General features: G+C 45.0%; 1 protein-coding gene across 3 annotated transcripts in view; it reads left to right on the top strand.

Moving 5' to 3' along the window:
- Positions 1-8,169: 8,169 nt before the first annotated feature.
- IL10RB (interleukin 10 receptor subunit beta) overlaps positions 8,170-17,501 on the top strand; it is a 29,030-nt gene continuing 19,698 nt past the window's right edge. For 2 of the 3 annotated variants that reach the window (XM_074970603.1, XM_074970620.1), the window contains exons 1-3: positions 8,170-8,391; positions 13,793-13,916; positions 15,301-15,458. In XM_074970603.1, coding sequence (XP_074826704.1) covers positions 8,343-8,391; positions 13,793-13,916; positions 15,301-15,458 — 331 coding nt within the window. In that variant the 5' untranslated portion in view covers positions 8,170-8,342. The remainder of the gene's footprint in view (positions 8,392-13,792; positions 13,917-15,300; positions 15,459-17,501) is intronic. The other variant, XM_074970611.1, reaches the window with a different exon arrangement.

Below are 17,501 nucleotides of genomic sequence, written 5' to 3'. Positions count from 1 at the left end.
ACAAATGGCATGGCGAAAGTGAATAAGGACGTGTTACTTACCTATTCAGATAACACAAGAACCGGGGTCACCCGATGAAATTAAGAGGCAGCAGGTTTAAAACAAACAAAAGGAAGTACTTCTTCACACAACGCACAGTCAACCTGTGGAACTCATTGCCAGGGGATGTTGTGAAGGCCAAAACTATAACTGGGTTCAAAAAAGAACTAGATAAGCTTATGGAGGATAGGTCCACTAACAGCTATGAGCCAAGATGGTCAGGAATGCAACCCCATGCTCTGGATGTCCCAAAACCTCTGACTGGCAAATGTTGGGACTGGACAAGAGGGGATGGATTAATAATTGCCCTGGTCTGTTCATTCCCTGTGAAACACCTGGCATTGGCCACTGTCAGAAGACAGGATCCCTGGGCTAGACAAACCACTGGTCTGACCCAGTATGGCCATTCTTACGCTAACTCCATTGATAAGGCCCCCTGTTCAATGATGTGTTCAAATTATGTCTTTACTTACACCTGTACAACCCTACTCCTGCGCAATCCAGTCCATAACTGAGGACAATAAGACTATATAGATGTAACTGAAGGCAGAATTTGGCCGGCAGAATCTTTTATTACTGAAGATGATGCACAAGCCAGAAAGAATATACTGATCCACCTCTGATAAAGGACTGGTATTCCCAATTGACAAATGTCTTTTCGCTAAAATGAGCACTGATTATGATAGTACGAATGCAAAATCATCATACTAATGGTGCTGGATTCTTTATTCTATTCATTGTGGACCATAACTTTTACTTAGGCCCTTTTTCAGGTAAAACTCCCACTGCTTTCCCTGAGAGTTTTGGTTAAGAAGGGGCTGAATATGAACTATGTGACTTGTTCTGTGTTTGTCTATTTCAATTCATGCAATTATTCCATTAGTACACTAATCTCCATGCCTACAGTTACACAATGAATTTTTGTCATTCATTTATATAAAATACCAATAATTAGTCATAGATGAGTTTAAGGCCAGAAGAGACCACCAGATCATCTCGTCAGACCTCCTGTATATCACAGGCCACCAACGTCACTGGGCACCCGCACACTAAACCCAACAACCAACATCAGAACAAAGAATTACAACCTGCCTCGAGAAACTAGACTATTATGTGCCACGGGCACAGAATAGGAGGTACCGAGGTGCACCAGTGCCCAAGGCCCTGCAATGGCAGGGAAATGATTAAGTGAGATATAGCCAGATAATCCTGGCAAGTGACCTGCACCCACACACTGCAGAAGAAGGTAAACCGCCCCCCCCCCAGGTTCATTGCCAATTTGTCTTGGGGGGGAAATTCCTTCCTGGCCCCACATATGCTGGGTGACCAGTTAGACCCTGAGCATATGAGTAAGAACCAGACAGCCAAGCACCTGAGAGAGAGAATGGTCAGTGGCACCTCAGAGCCTGGACCCTCCCTATCCAATGTCCCATCTCGACGAGGGCCATGCCTGATGCTTCAGAGGAAGGAGATTTAAAAAACAAAACAGAATACATTGGGGGGGGGGGAATCCTTCCAGACCCAAGTAAGTGGCCAGATGAAACCATGAAGCATGAGCTTTTCAAAATATGAGACAAACCGGAAGTGAGCCCCAGAGCGGCTGAGCCCTGCCCCCCACCATCACAAGCAACCCTGTCATTCAACTCCAGTCAGAAATTTATCCAGCTCTCTCTCATAATTAATTGAGTTGTTTGCTCCCACAATTCCTATTGGGAGGCTGTCCCAAAACCTCACCCCTTTGATAGTTAGAAATAAATTTCCAGCCTGAATTTGTTCCTAGCCAGTTTATATCCATTGATTCTTGTACCAACATTGTCCTTTAGCTTAAATAGCTCTTCATGCTCCCTGGTATTTACCCCCATAAGGTATTTAAAGAGAGCAATCATATCCCCTCCCAGCGTTCCTTTTTCTAGACTAAACAAGGCAAGCTCTTCCAGTTTACTCTCATAAGAGAGGTCCTCTATTCCCCTGAACATCTCAGTAGCTCTTCTCTGCACCTGTTCCAGTTTAAATTAATCATTCTTTAACCGGGATGATCAGAATTGTGCATACTATTCCAAATGAGGTCTTACCAGTGCCTTGTACAATGGGCATTAATACCTCTCTCTACTAGAAATGCCTCGCTTGATACATCCTGGAATTATATTTGCCTTTTTCACAGACACATCACATTGGTGGCTCATAATCTTCCTGTGATGGACCCACATACCCAGGTCTCTCTCCTCGTCTGTCACTCTCAGCTGATGAACCCCCAGCTTGTAGCAGTATTATTACTACTGATTATTAGACCCTAAATGGATGACTTTGCACTTTTTACTATTGAATTTCATCCCATTTCTGTCACTCCCCAGTCTTCAAGATCATCCAGATCTTCCTGTGTAATATTTCGATCCTCCTCTGTACTGACAATGCCTCCCAACTTTGTATCATCAGCGCATTTCATTAGCCCTCTGCTGCTTTTTGTGCCACGGTCATTAATAAAAATATCAAATGAGATTGGTCCCAAGACCCATCCATGAGCAACTCCACAAGTAACTTCCCTTCAGTCCTATTATTCGTGCTTCTGCACAACCCATTGTCTATTCCCCATTAGCCCATTCCTTATTCACCTCACAGTTTTTGTACTGATCCCCCATCTTCCCTAATTTAACTAATAATTACCTATATACTACCATCTCAAACACTTTCTTGAAGTCCAAGTATATTAGATCTACTGCACTTCCCTTATCTATAAAATCAGTTATTTTTTGGTAAATCCATGTTACATTACATCCCTTTTACCATTTACCTCCATGAATTTAATTATTTTTTCCTTTATAATTTTTTCTAAAGCCTTAAAGACTACTAAGGTCAGACTAACAGGTTTGTAATTACCTGGATCATTTTTTTCCTTTTTAAAATATAGGTATGACATAAGCTATTCTCCAGTCATATGGTACTACCCCTATAAATAGATAGATTTATTAAAAATCATTGCTATCAAACTAGCAATCTCGTATGCCAGTTCTATCAGTATTCTGGGATGGAATTTATCCAGTCCCCCTGATTTCAGCCCATTAAGATCTTTAACATTTTCTTCCACCTCAGATGTGGTAATTTCCATTTCTAGACACTCATTTCCATCAGCCATACTGCCTTCATGCACACGGTCCATATAATCATCCTTACTGAAAACCAAGACAAAGTATTCATTTACTTTTTGGGCCATACATGGATTATCTTTAAACTCCTCCTCATCCACATAGCCTAACAGCCCAACCTCATCCTTCCTTATTCTCTTTTTATATAACTCAAAAAACTCTCGTTGTTTATTTAATTTCGTTGGCAAGAGCTAATTCAGCTTCACCTTTAGCAATTCTCACTTTATTTCTACACTTTCTAACCTCCACAGTGTAGCTTTCTTTGCTAATCAACCCCTTTTTCCAGTCCCTATAGGCTCTCTGCTTACTCCTAATAATCTTTTTGAAGCGGTTATTCATCCAGCTGGAGCTGAAGCCTTTCTCTACACATTTTTTTCCCTTTCTTGGGATGCAAATTTCAGGTAATTTTGTATTGTTGATATGAAGAAATTCCAAGCCTCCTCCACATTTAAGTCCTTGAGCTCTGCAGACCAGCTCATTTCTTTAACTAAAAAGAAAAGGAGTACTTGTGGCACCTTAGAGACTAACCAATTTATTTGAGCATAAGCTTTCGTGAGCTACAGCTCACTTCATTGGATGCATTTGAGCTTATGCTCAAATGAATTGGTTAGTCTCTAAGGTGCCACAAGTACTCCTTTTCTTTTTGCGAATACAGACTAACACGGCTGTTACTCTGAAACCTTTCTTTAACTAGTTCCCTTAATTTCCCCAAATCTGCCCATCTGAAATAAAAAATAATAGTTGATGACCTGGTTTTGATAATCCTCCCATTTAATTTAAACTGAATCAGTTGATGATGGCTCAATTCAAGGTTATTTCCTATGACCAGCTCTTCTAGGATGTCTGCACTGCTTACAGAAGCCAAATCTAAAATTGCATCACTTCTTGTTGGTTCAGCAACAATTTGAGGAAGAAAACGGTCATCTGTCACATCCAGGAATAAGGGGGCCTACCAGCATTAGTAGCATTTATTCTGCAATCCATAATCCAGGAAGCTAGTCTCCATATTATGACACAATTCCTGGCAGGATTTATTTTTCTAATAATACTAAAGAGATCACTATCCATACCCGAAACTGACGCTGGGGGTCTACAGTAGACCCCCTAACATTATCCCAACAGAACCTCTTTTACAATCCTTCCACAAAGTTATTTTGACTCAGACAGATTCTCTCTTGTCCATAGCATCACTTTGTATTTCTTTGCAGCTTGCTGCTTCATTGATGTACAACTCTACCCCACCACCTTTACTGTTATTCCTCTCTCTCCTAAACAGCAAATACCCTCCCTCCAATACCTGTATTTCTGTCATGAGAGCTAATCCACAATGTTTCTGTTATCCCTATATCTGGTTTGAACTCCTGCACCAGTAGTTCCAGTGCCCCCATTTTATTGTCCAGACCCTTTGCATCCACTACAAGCATTTCATTTGTTTTTCTTGCATTTCACCCAGTTTTCTAGCCAGACTGGATGAAGCCCTTTTACTAAGGTTACGTTTACACTACACACCACTGGCGATGACGTGTAGCGTGCATGTAGTTACATGCCACATTGAAAGGCATACTGCAGGGCGCAACTACGTGTGTCAGTGAAAGGCTCAGGCAGAGGGAGTCAGCAGAGAAAAGCTTCAGCAGCTCCCTGCTGCTGGAGCCTTTCACTGTGGCAAGGAAAGACTTTGGAAGGGAGGAGACGGCAAAGGAAGCTAAGCCTTTCCCCACTGCCTCGCACCTTCCAGAGCTTTTCCTCACTGCCAGTCTTTCCCTGATACAGCAACAGAGGAGCTGGTGGAACCTTTCTCTGCTGCCTTGCCTCTTCGAGAACCTTTCCCCTCAGCTGGAGTCTTTTCCTGAGGAGAGAAAAGGCTCCAGCAGCAGGACACTACACTACTACAAATAGCAGTGTCCACAGGAGGCATGGCTTGGGAGAGTAGAGAGCCATGTAGGGCATGTATTCAGGTACATATCCACACCCTTCAGGCATGACTTTACTCTCCTATGCCATGCCTAACTCTCTACACTCCTGTTCATACTTGTGCTGAGTGGGGGGAGGCTACCCAAGTAGGTACTCTACATGCTGCCAAAAGAAGCATGCAGTGTAGACATACCCTAAGCGTAACACCTACCTGCCTACTACGCCAATCAATATTTGTATTTTGTTACTCCTTGCTGTCCATAGTGTTACCTAGCTGTGTTCCATTGTCTCCTGTTTTATCTTAATTTAGCTGACTTTCTGTCTCCTGTGTACTGACACCAGGCATGGAGATTTCATGAATCTCTCCCAACCTTCCCCCTTTATAGAATCATAGGGTGAGAAGGGACCGCAAGAGTCATGTAGTCTATCCCCCTGCCAAGATGCAGAATTTGTTGTGTCTAAACCAGCCAAGACAGATCAGGCCAAAAGAAATCTGATGAGGTTCAACAAGGACAAGTGCAGAGTCCTGCACTTAGGAAGGAAGAATCCCATGCACCGCTACAGGCTGGGGACCGACTGGCTAAGCAGCAGTTCTGCAGAAAAGGACCTGGGGATTACAGTGGATGAGAAGCTGGATATGAGTCAGCAGTGTGCCCTTGTTGCCAAGAAGGCTAACAGCATATTGGGCTGCATTAGTAGGAGCATTGCCAGCAGATCGAGGGAAGTGATTATTCCCCTCTGTTCGGCACTCGTGAGGCCACATCTGGAGTATTGCATCAAGTTTTGGGCCCCCCATTACAGAAAGGATGTGGACAAATTGGAAAGTGTCCAGCAGAGGACAACGAAAATGATCAGGGGGGTGGGGCACGTGACTTATAAGGAGAGGCTGAGGGAACCTGGCTTATTTAGTCTGCAGAAGAGAAGAGTGAGGGGGGATATTTGATAGCAGCCTTCAACTACCTGAAACGGGATTCCAAAGAGGACGGAGCTCGGCTGTTCTCAATGGTGGCAGATGACAGAACAAGAAGCAATGGGCTCAAGTTGCAGTGGGGGAGGTTTAGGTTGGATATTAGGAAACACTATTTCACTAGGAGGGTGGTGAAGCACTGGAATGGGTTACCTAGGGAGGTGGTGGAATCTCCATCCTTAGAGGTTTTTAAGGCCCAGCTTGACAAAGCCCTGACTAGGATGATTTAGTTGGTGTTGGTCCTGGCTTTGAGCAGGGGGTTGGACTAGATGACCTCCTGAGGTTTCTTCCAACCCTAATCTTCTATGATTCTATCATAGATCCAGCCTCCTCTTGAAAACCTCCAGCAAAGGAGCTTCCACAACTTCCTGAGGCAATTTGTTCTACTGTCCTACTGTAAGAATCTCTCCAGCTGACATAGGTTTCATATCTCAGAGTGATGTAGATATACCAAAGTAAATGTGTAGGGTAGACCTGGCCTGAGAAGACTGAAGTCATGGGACGACTTACATGTAATCAGACCCTTAATGTCCCTGTACTTCTGTTCCTCCTCTGTCAAGTGGGGATAATATTTCTCTAGATCTATGAAGATGCACTAAAGTTGGCAAGTCACTCAGGTACTATAGTGATGGGGAATATCTAAATCAGTGGTTCTCAACCTTTCCAGACTACTGTGCCCTTTCAGGAGTCTGATTTGTCTTGCGTACCCCCAAGTTTCACCTCACTTTAAAACTACTTGCTTACAAAATCAGGCATAAAAATACAAAAAAGTGTCACAGCCACTATTACTGAAAAATTACTTATGTTCTCATTTGTACCATATAATTATAAAATAAATCAACTGAAATATAAATATTGTACTTAGTATATAGAGCAGTGTAAACAAGTCATTGTCTGTATGAAATTTTAGTTTGTACCAGCTTTGCTAGTGCTTTTTATGTAGCTTGTTGTAAAACGAGGCAAATTATCTAGATGACCTCTGCGTACCCCCACGGGTACACATACTCCTGCTTGAGAATCACTGATCTAGATGTATACTGGTGTATGTGCTGAGCACTGTTAACTCTGCTATTGATTCCAATGGCAGCTAAAGATGCTCTGTACCTAAACAGGGTCTGACCCATTGGGAATAGCTACAAATGTATGATTGTTAAGAGATATTTTTATATGTATGTGCAGTAGGTAAGATTGTCATTATAGTAAATATATATAAAAATCCCAAAGAGCAGGACAGATGGTCCCAGAAAAAATATAACATATTCATAAAGAGAATTATATTTCCCCTTTTATTAGCAACCAACAGCTTTTGCCCCAGCATGATTTGTTCCAGGGGTGGATAAATGGAAGAAGGTATCATTTCTCTTTGATAGTTACAAAGTGGTACAGTAAGAGTTACAAAGCTGGAGTATTGAACAGTTTTTTCTTGTAAACTCCCGCCTACCACCTTTGCTACAATACTACAAGAAGGTAGCACAAGAAATCCCCACCAGCACACACAGGAGAACGAGCTGGTGGGTGGATAATGAGGGGAGAGCCGAAAAGATAGATTTACACTAGGATGACCAGATAGCAAGTGTGAAAAATCGGGACGGGGGTGGGGCGTAAAGGCATCTATGTAAGAAAAAGTCCCGAATACCGGGACTAGGATGACCAGATGTCCAGATTTTATAGGGAAAGTCCCAATATTTGGGGCTTTGTCTTGTATAGGGCGCCTATTGCCTCCCCCCCCCCAATCCCCATCCCGATTTTTCACATTTGCTGTCTGGTCACCCTAATCGGGACTGTTCCTATAAAACCAGGACTTCTGGTCATCCTCCTTTACACCCAATGCGGTGACTCCAATGATCTCGGCGATGGGTTTCTCCCTCCCGGGGGCTGGGCGCTCGGTCCGCCTGGAGATGGCGGGGGATTGGTTTGTCCTTCTCGGTCCCCAGCGGGATACAGGGAGCTGGCAGCAAACGCCTCCCGCAGCTTTCACCTTGCCCCAGTTTGAGCCCAGCGGCTCCTGCTCTGCAACGCGCAGGGCCCGGCGCTGCGGGGGCGTTTGCGAGCGCAGCGGGCAGCGCGTTTCCTCCTGGCGCGCCGCACAGGGGACAGAGTTCACCTGCAGGAAGGAGGGCCGGGCCGGGCCGGGCCTGGCGAGCTCGCCCAGTGCGGAGGCGGGACCAGGTGCCGGGCTGGGAAAGCACTCTGGGGCGGCGAGCTGGGGGCCTCCGCTGGGTAGCAGCCAGGCGGGCGCTCCGGCCGCACCCCGCGGGCAGCCAGGGGGACCGCCAGCCCTTGCCATGGCCCAGCGTTTCCTGGCGCTGGTGGCCGGCTGCCTTCTCTCGTCGGGTGAGTGCCGCGGCGGCTCCTGCCGGGTGGCGGTAGGGAGGCAGGAAGGGGGGGGGGTCGCTTGGCTACTTCCCCGCGGGTCCTGGACCACGTGTGCCACAGCGGGGCTCCGGCACTTTCCCCGCCAGCGCTCCTTTCCCAAGGGAGCCCCCAGTGCGCAGGCGGCGGCGCCTCCCCCCAGTGGCTCGGCAGGGGAACTAGCCGTGGCGCAGGAGGCCTGGGCGCCGGGCACACGTAGAGCAGAGCCGGGCCCTGGCCCAGAGAGCTTCCAGCCCCAGAGTGGGGCTAGGGAGAAGGCGGGCTGCTGAGCCCCAGGGCGGGCTGGGAGGCCCCCAGGCGAGACTGTGCGCCAGTAGCCAAACCCTTGTCACCTGGCCTGTAGGCAGCCCCACAAAGAGTTGGGAGGAGGGGTTTGAGGGGGGATAATTAGGTAGTTTTAGATGGGGGAGAACTTGGTGCAGTCCTGGCCCTCTCCCCCAGACCTGGATGACAAAACTCCCATCGACTTAAGGGGCGCCGGGATTTTGCCCATAAACTTAGATCTTTGGCCAACACCATCTCGGGCTTTCCCCTCTCCACAGCCCTGGGCCAAGCCTGACTTTCCCTCCAGCTCAGTTGGCTTGATTGCAGACTCAAGCCACTTGAGGCAGGCATGTTTTCTTCCTCTCCCCATAGCTCCCAACAAAGGACATGGTGGTGAAACACATCCATGGCACAGGACAGTGACAGATGTCCCTAGTTTGCCTCCTGGCACTATGGGAGTTGAGAGGGGTTGGTTGGGTAGTTCTCCAAGGGGACTGATTATAGAACCATAGAAGTGTAGGACTGGAGGGGACCTCAACAGGTCATCTAGTCCAGTCCCCTACATTTGAGGCTAAGTAATAACTAGACCATTCCTAACGTGTTTGTCTAACCTGCTCTTAAACTCCTAATGATGGAGATTCCACAACCTCCCTAGGCAGTTTATTCCAGTGCTTAACCACCCTGACAGGAAGTTTTTCCTAATGTCCAACCTAAACCGCCCTTAGAATATCAGGGTTGGAAGGGACCTGAGGAGGTCATCTAGTCCAACCCCCTACTCAAAGCAGGACCAATCCCCAATCTTTGCCCCAGATCCTTAAAGGGCCCCCTCAAGGATTGAGCTCACAACCCTGGGTTTAGCAGGCCAATGCTCAAACCACTGAGCTATCCCTTCTGCCCCGCCCTGCTGCAATTTAAGCCTGTTGCTGCTTCTCCTATCCTCAGAGGTTAAGGAGAACTGTTTTTTACCCTCCTCCCAGGAGTGGCAGAAGCTCTCTGAAAGTAGGGAGCCACCAGTGCCCGAACCATGGCTCTAAACATGCACCACCTCTTCCTCCCAAGACCCTACCCCCTGCTTGTTCCTCTCCACCTCTTCCCCCACCCCAATCATTTGCCCTTATGGCCGGTAAAAAGGGGGAGGGCATAGCCTCCCGCTTTTAAAAGTGACAGGGCCATGGGCCCCTGGCCTTCCTCCTCTTTTTAACAACGTTTTATGTACTTGAGAATGGATATCAGGTCCCCCCTCTCCTCAGTCTTCTCTTTTCCAGGCTAAACCCAGTTTTTTCAATGTTTCCTCATAGGTCATGTTTTCTAGACTTTTAATCATTTTTGTTGCTCTCCTTTGGACTTTCTCCAATTTGTCCACTTCCCTGAAATGTGGCGCCCAGAACTGAACCCATTATTCCAGCTGAGGCCTTATCAGCACTCAATAGAGTGGAAGAAATATATATCATGTCTTTCTTACTCCTGCCATACCCGTGGTCCTCTGCTCAGTGCTACCAATTGGAAAAAAAAAGCAGGCAATGCTCAGAAAAAAAAATCATGCCTATGTTGTATGCAATGGCTGTTGCAGTGGGATCAGGAGTTGACTGATCCTTGCAATTAAGTGTATGGTGGTTTTCATTCCTGACCTCCTCAGTACTCTGCTGAGTTGCTTGATTCTCAGGACTTCCCAAAGGCCCAGATCTGAGAAATCCCTATCTTTAAAACCGTTGTGCTGAGGCCACTTGGCCAATTCAGAACCTTTTCATTTTCAAAATATCAGTCTAGTGTACATTTACTCTAGAGTTTAAATATTGCTGCACTCTAATATCTTGTTTACAAGATGTATGGTTAGGGAAAGAGAATGGTCTTCGGCTGATCTTTGGTATTAATTAAATATTAAGAGTCAGATATTCCTCTCAGTTGCACTGGTCTAATTCTATTGAAATCAAAAGACTATGAACAAGGAGAATTTGACCCTCCAGATCAGGGGTGGGCAAACTTTTTGGCCTGTGGGCCACATCTGGGTATGGAAATTGTATGGCAGGCCATGAATGCTCACAAAATTGGGGGTTGGGGTGTGGGAGAGGGTGAGGGCTCCGGCTGGCAGTGCGTGCTCTGGAGTGGGGCCAGAGGTGAGGGGTTTGGAGTGCTGGGGGGACTGCAGGCTGGGGGTGGAGCAGAGGGGTTCAGAGTATGGGAGGGGGCTCCAGGCTGGGGCAGTGTGGGAGGGGCTGGGGGTGCGGGTTCCAGGGTGAGGCCAGAAATTAGGGGTTCAGGATGCAGGGGAGGGGGCTCCAGGCTGAGGGGTTTGGTGTGTGGGAGGGGGCTCCAGACAGGGGATTGTAGTGTGGGGAGGGGGGCATGAGGGTTCTGGCTGAGGGTGCAGGCTCTGGGGTGGGGCTGGGGATGAGGGGTTTGGGATGCAAGAGGGTGCTCTGGGCTGGAACTGAGGGGTTCAAAGGGTGGGAGTGGGATCAGGGCTGGGACAGGGGGTTGGGACGTGGGAGAAGGTCAGGGGTGCAGGCTCCAGGTGCTACTTACCAGAAGCAGCTTCTGGAAGCAGCGGCATGTCCCCCCCTCCAGCTCCTATGCAGAGGCGCCAGCCAGGCAGTTCTGCGCACTGTCCCATCCACAGGCACCACACCTGCAGCTCCCATTGGCCGCAGTTCCTGGCCAACGGGAGCTGCAGAGCCGGTGCTTGGGGCTGGGGCAGCATTCGGAGCCCCCTGGCTGCCCCTACACATAGGAGCCGGAGTGGGGACATGCCGCTGCTTCTGGGAGCTGTGCAGAGCCACAGCGTGCACAGAGCGGGGCAAGCCCCTGACCCTGCTCCCTAGCGGGAGCTCAAGGACCAAATTTAAAGGTCTGATGGGCTGGACGCTGTTGCTTTGCCCACCCGTGCTCCACATCTAAGGGCATCGATCAGCCAAAGACCATGTGATTTGTGTAGGGGGAATGTGTCTGTATAACTGAAACACCCCAGATTCAATGCAGCAACTGAAGAAAATAGCAGGGAAGAGAAAGTACTGAAGCTGATATTTATATTAAATGAAATTTGAACAATAAACATTTTAAAATAACATTTATACTATGGCCAGATAGAGCTACTGCAATTTACAACAGCTGAAAAGCTGGCCCTGTGCTTATAGAGACTATCTTATCAAGTCTTAAAAGTGATCTGAAAAGGAATTTCTTTTTAAATGGATCTGAGCCTGAAACATTGGGGATAGTTTGGGAGGGCCATTTTATTTTACAAATAAAAATAAGTGTTATCTATTTGTTTCCACGTTGCAAATAACAAGCATGTCAAGTTTTGCCTTTTATGGTTTTGCTGGAGGACTTTCGTGAAGATGCTTTTTGTGAGCTCTCCCATTGTAGTTGAAGGTGAAATTTTAACGAAGGGTTCATTGGATAGTGGAGTCAAATAGATGATAAAAATTAAAACTTCATACAGTCTAAAATCCCTGCTCTTCTGAATTGCAGAGAGCTGAGACTCTTGCCTCCTTTGATGTTGTTTTCTAATTAGTTCTCCAGTCAGACAGCCAAGATGTGGTTTTTGGGAGAGGTGGGGAAAGCACCAAGCAGAACTTTTTTTAACAAAAATCTTTCACACCTCTTTTCATTTGTTTATGATGTATAAAGGGGCACAAATCCACTTTCCTTTCCAGGTCACTTTTATTTATGTTGTGTTGAAATCGTGAGTGTAGAGAGTTGTGTAGCCCCTTTGGAGAAAATGAGGTACAATGGAAGCCTCTTGACGCAGCCACAAGGCTGCTTTGCCAAAACAGTATTACCTCATGTTGTCTGCAACAGTTTATATTCTACACTAGAAAATTGGACATTTCTTTCCAGTTTTTCAGCAATGGTGTAGAGCTCTGAAAATGACATGGGGTGAAAAATAACTGTCTATACTGGACCATTGCTGAAAAATTAGTACCAATGTCCTAGTTCCAATAAGGCCCTAGTATAGATGGCCCCATAGAGGACTGGATTTGACTTCCTTTGGAGCCAGTCAGTGGCACTGTTGAGTTGGCCACAGAGGGTGTTGTAGAGTGTATGGAAGTCTATACCTCCCTATTTCCCGTGGTTGAGCATAACACCTCTACAGCACTGATAATCTATGACAGAGAGACAGAGTTTTGAACTTGGTCCATTTACAGTAGCTTCATCTTGGTCTACACTGAAAAGTTATGTTGGCATGCTACATTGTTCAGGGGTGTGAAAATCCACCCCCCGACCAACATAGCTAACAAACCCCCCAATACAGATTGCTTCCATCTACACAGCTAATGTTTTCCAAGGAGGTGGTGTTCCTACCCTGACAGAAAAACTCCTTCTGTTGGTGTGGACTGCATCTGCAGTATGGGTCTATGCCAGTATAGCAATGCCGGTATAGTCTCCATAGCGTAAACATATCCTCAGTATGTAGCAGATCAGGAAATATCTTGATGGCCATAGACGAAATCCTGTTCTCACTGATGTCTATGGGACTTCTTCCATTGACTTTAATTAGGCCAGAATTTCACCCCACAAGCTCATTTGGCAAGGAGAAAAGTGAAATGCCAGAATTTCTTTAAATCAAAAATTCTAGATCCAAATTATGTACATAAGTGACATTCTCTTCTAATTTAATGGACGTTCTGACTGAAATTTTATGGGTACAGGAAGAGGTCACATTTGAGGAAGTAAACTCTGTACTTGAAATGGAGTTCCTGTGTTAAAATTTAGTTTCTGTCTTGTGCAGGTGCATGGAGTGTACTTCTCACACATTAGTTTCATGCATTATTACATAAAGTTGCTAATTAGGTTTTTTTTTTTCTTAAAGAGCATGCATATTATTTGGTTTCTCTCCTGTGATTTTTAAAATGAAATCGGCTCTGAAGCACAACACTAAGAGCTGTGCTTTGTAACTGGCTTGGCTGGTATAATTTCTAACTCATCTGTAAAGAATCAAAATGATGATCATAACTCAGTAGTCACGGAAACTACTAGTTAGCAGTACAGTATGTGTATATTCCAGCAATACTTCTAGTCTGTTTTCCAGTTTTCAAAAAGGGTTATTTGTTACTTCAGTCATTGGAAGAACATATATTACACTGGTTTGTTTGTTTTTCAGCATTTGGAATTGTGCCAGAACCAAAAAATGTAAGAATTAATTCAGTTAACTTGAATAGCACTCTACAGTGGGATCCACCTACTTTTCACAAAGAAAATATTACTTATACAGTCGAGTCTATAAGGTAGGTCTAGGAGCTTTGTGTATTTACCTTTACAAGATGTCTTAAATAAACTTACAGTTTATAATATTATGTTCTTGTGACTTTTTTTTCCAGACGTGGACTGTCCCTTTCTTTTGGCTTATGCACATAAGACATCTTCTCCTGAGCTAGATACATATTAGAGGGCAAGCTTTATAATTTTTAATATTCATTAGTTTGTCACATATTCATCTGGAGTGGGAAACACCGTGTAATCTTAACCGTAATCGGTCAGCTACATGTAAATTTACATTCTCTGTCCTAGGAAACTACTACTTCAACAGGCTTAGTACTGATGCATTCTCCCACATTTTCCAATTTTTAATGCAGGCAACAGGTTCCACTTTTTCCCCAGAGCAATCTGTTTGTCAGGGCCCTCTACAGACATGGCTCGTGAAGTTCAGCAAGAATGTTCCCCAGTCTGCTGCCTCTGTGCTCAAAAGCAGAGGTTCTCAGCAGCTTACTCTGAGGCCCCTTTTTGTCTGGAATTTTTCCCATGTTTTCACTCCAGATTGGTTTTTGATTGGGAGGGGAAGAATTTTGTGGGGAGCACTCTAAAGAAGGCGGAGGACTCCTCTAGTCTGGTATTAAATCCCTGGCTGCTGCAGTAGCTGAACAAAGCCCAGACAGCAAATTACCCCAATGAGTCAAAAGGTTCATTTCTCGGCAAAGAAAGAGCAGAACCTTAGGGTGGGGGAATGTCAGACAGTCGGGTGCCTGCTGAGCAAGGGCCTCTAAAATGATGTAGAACACAAAGCAAGCATGTCTGCTATGTCAGTCAGCAGGGGGAAGGTACGAGGGGTGTGTGGGACCCCCAAACTGCCAGGGTAGCAAGCTCCTATTCCAGGGTGGGCTCTACATACAAAACAGAAGTAACATTCCACATGTTAACTAGTACCCATTCAAGACCTGGGCATATAATGAAAGATTAGGATAGTGTAAGGCCTATCCAAAGGACCATTTGTAGAAGGGTGAGAATTAGACTGAAAATGCAAGCATAGTTGAACTTGGCTTTGATATCAGGCATTTTCTCTCTGCTCAATCAGGATTTGCAGATGCCTCGTCAGAGCAAAAGTGTGCTTTTTGCTGAATGGTCACCTTAATCTCTACCTTTATCATAAAGTAATAATAGACTATCCTAATAGATATTACGAGTGTCTAATACCTATATATAAGTATGTGTGATAGATATAGATATATCAATGTTCTTATTTTTTTTTTCAGCTAATGATTTTTGCCTGAGTGATAATTAGCAATGTTAATACATGGTGAGTGAGTACTGCCACTTACCTGCTTCACTGAAATGAAAGATATTTTCTTGTTCCTAATATATGACTTTGATACAATTCTTTTGCCTCCTCTTCAGCAGTCTTTATAACAGGAATTTGTGTAAGAACATTGTGATCACGGAGTGTGACTTCTCTTCTCTGTCTGTATATGGAAACTACACCTTGCGAGTCAGAGCTGAATCAGAGAACGAAGAGTCAGACTGGGTGAACACCATCTTTAAGCCACTCGATGACAGTAAGGCTTCCCCTACACGGGAAACTTTTGCCCACTAATAGCAAACTGTTAATTAAATAAAATTGCAATTAATCTGAATAAGTAAGTTTTAAATTTGCAAATTATTTTAAGTAAAGTATGAAATATCCGAGTCCTATTTGGTATACTTTTTGGGAAGAGAAGAGTTGCTCTCACAAATACTTTTGGGGGAATTCTGCACCAAAAAATTAAACATTCTGCTTACAATATTTTCAAATTCTGCAAAATTCTGCATATTTTGTTTGTCAAAATAACACAAGTTTCAATTATTTTTGGTCATTTATTTCAAAATACCTGTCAGCAAGTATGTCTGTAACAATACAGACAACAAAAAAGATTCAGGAAATGTTTTTTGACAAATAGATTCCTTACTAGGCATATTAATACAGAACTGAGAACTGAGTAATAATTCATTTAAACTACAATACAGAAATGTATTTCCTGCACCCCTCAGTAGCAGTGCAAAGGCTTGGGGGAATCAGGGGTAATGGAGGAGCTGAGGGAGAGGGAAGTAATTGCTGGGAAGGAGCCTGGGTGTGAACTTGGAGGGCTGTTGGGTATGGGTGGGAAAAGTATGGAACAGGTTTTTGTGGGAGGCAGGGAGGGATTGTTAAGGAGCTTCCTGCATGTAGACCCTGGCTGATCCCTAGCCTCTCCCATTCAGTCAGGCACACCTGGCCCTGGCCCCATGTTTCCCTGCACCCCCATGTGTTGCACCCCCATCCATGTGTCCCTCCATCCCCACGTAGACACTCACTCCCCCCATCCCCATGCAGCCCTGAACCCACCTCCCTGTCACCATGTGTTTCTGTTCCCCCACCCAGCCACCCTCCTGTCCCTATGTGGCCCTGTGCCTCCACTCCCATTCAGCCCATGCCCCAGTCTGTCTTCCCCCACTAGCCCTTATGAGCCCCTGTCTGACCACCCAGCAGCCCCATGCTGTCTGTCTTCCCATATCTCCTGTCCTGGCCTGACAGGCGCTTTGAAGAAGGCAGGCTCTTTCTCTTCCCTAATTGGCTAGGAGCTGCTGCTTTGTTCTATTGCCACAATGCCCTCCGGTAGGCAAAAGGCAGAAGTGCAGCAACTTCCTGGTAGAAGCTTTTTTCTGTGCAAAAAAATTAAAAATATTAATGGCTAATTAATTATGCACAAGGGAAGTGGTGCAGAATTCCCCCAGGAGTACAGAAAATGTAGTAAAATCAAAAGTATATGTAGGTCATCACTGACTATTCTTCCATTCTGAGACATCTTTTTAGGGATTGTAACACACACACACACATTATATATATATATTCCCCCCCTAAAAAAATATTGCATACAAATATTTAGAGCAGGAGTGCTTTACCTCCAAGGATTCTGACTTCCTACATATTTAAATAAGTTCAGCTACTTTCTTGTTACTAAGCCAGGGGGAAAAAAATTAACTCTCCTCCCCCCTCCACCTCCCTCCTATATTTGGACATGTTCAAGGGGAAAAAAGTTTACTCTTCAATTAAAAAAAAAATCATTTTGAAGGTACCATGTTTGCTGTCTTGTGTGAAAGGTGGTCAAACTTGGCACTTCATCACTTTCTTATAGCAGAGATCTTGGACAGCATGCTGTTGTCTGAGTTTGTGGGGAACAGGATCTTTGTCAATGCATTCTCAAAATTATTTCATCCATCAGCAAGCACTAATTTTGTCAGACTATCCAAAACTTCTATTTCTCCACTGCACAGATGTCAATGGGAAGCTATGCAAGAGGCCTCTTTGGTTTCTCTACCTCTAGAAACAATTCTTAGTTTTCCCTTCTTCTCTGGCTTGGTTTGAATTTACTTAAAGCTTAACCTTTCTAGTCCTTGGTTTTCAGAGTTTAAGTTTCCAGTCTCACTTTCCCAGTGCAATTGTTTATATCAGGACAGTGTTTATGACATAATTTTTCCATATTAAATTCCAAATTCATAAGATGTGCTGGCCATTGCTCTTTGATCTCTTCACTTGGACATCTCTCTGTAAACTCACTCCCATATCCATGCACTAACTCTTG

This window comes from Natator depressus, chromosome 1, assembly GCF_965152275.1.
Source record: "Natator depressus isolate rNatDep1 chromosome 1, rNatDep2.hap1, whole genome shotgun sequence".
Lineage (NCBI taxonomy): Eukaryota > Metazoa > Chordata > Testudines > Cheloniidae > Natator > Natator depressus.
Note: the sequence above shows the minus strand (reverse complement) of the source record. Positions and strands in the feature narration are given on the sequence as shown.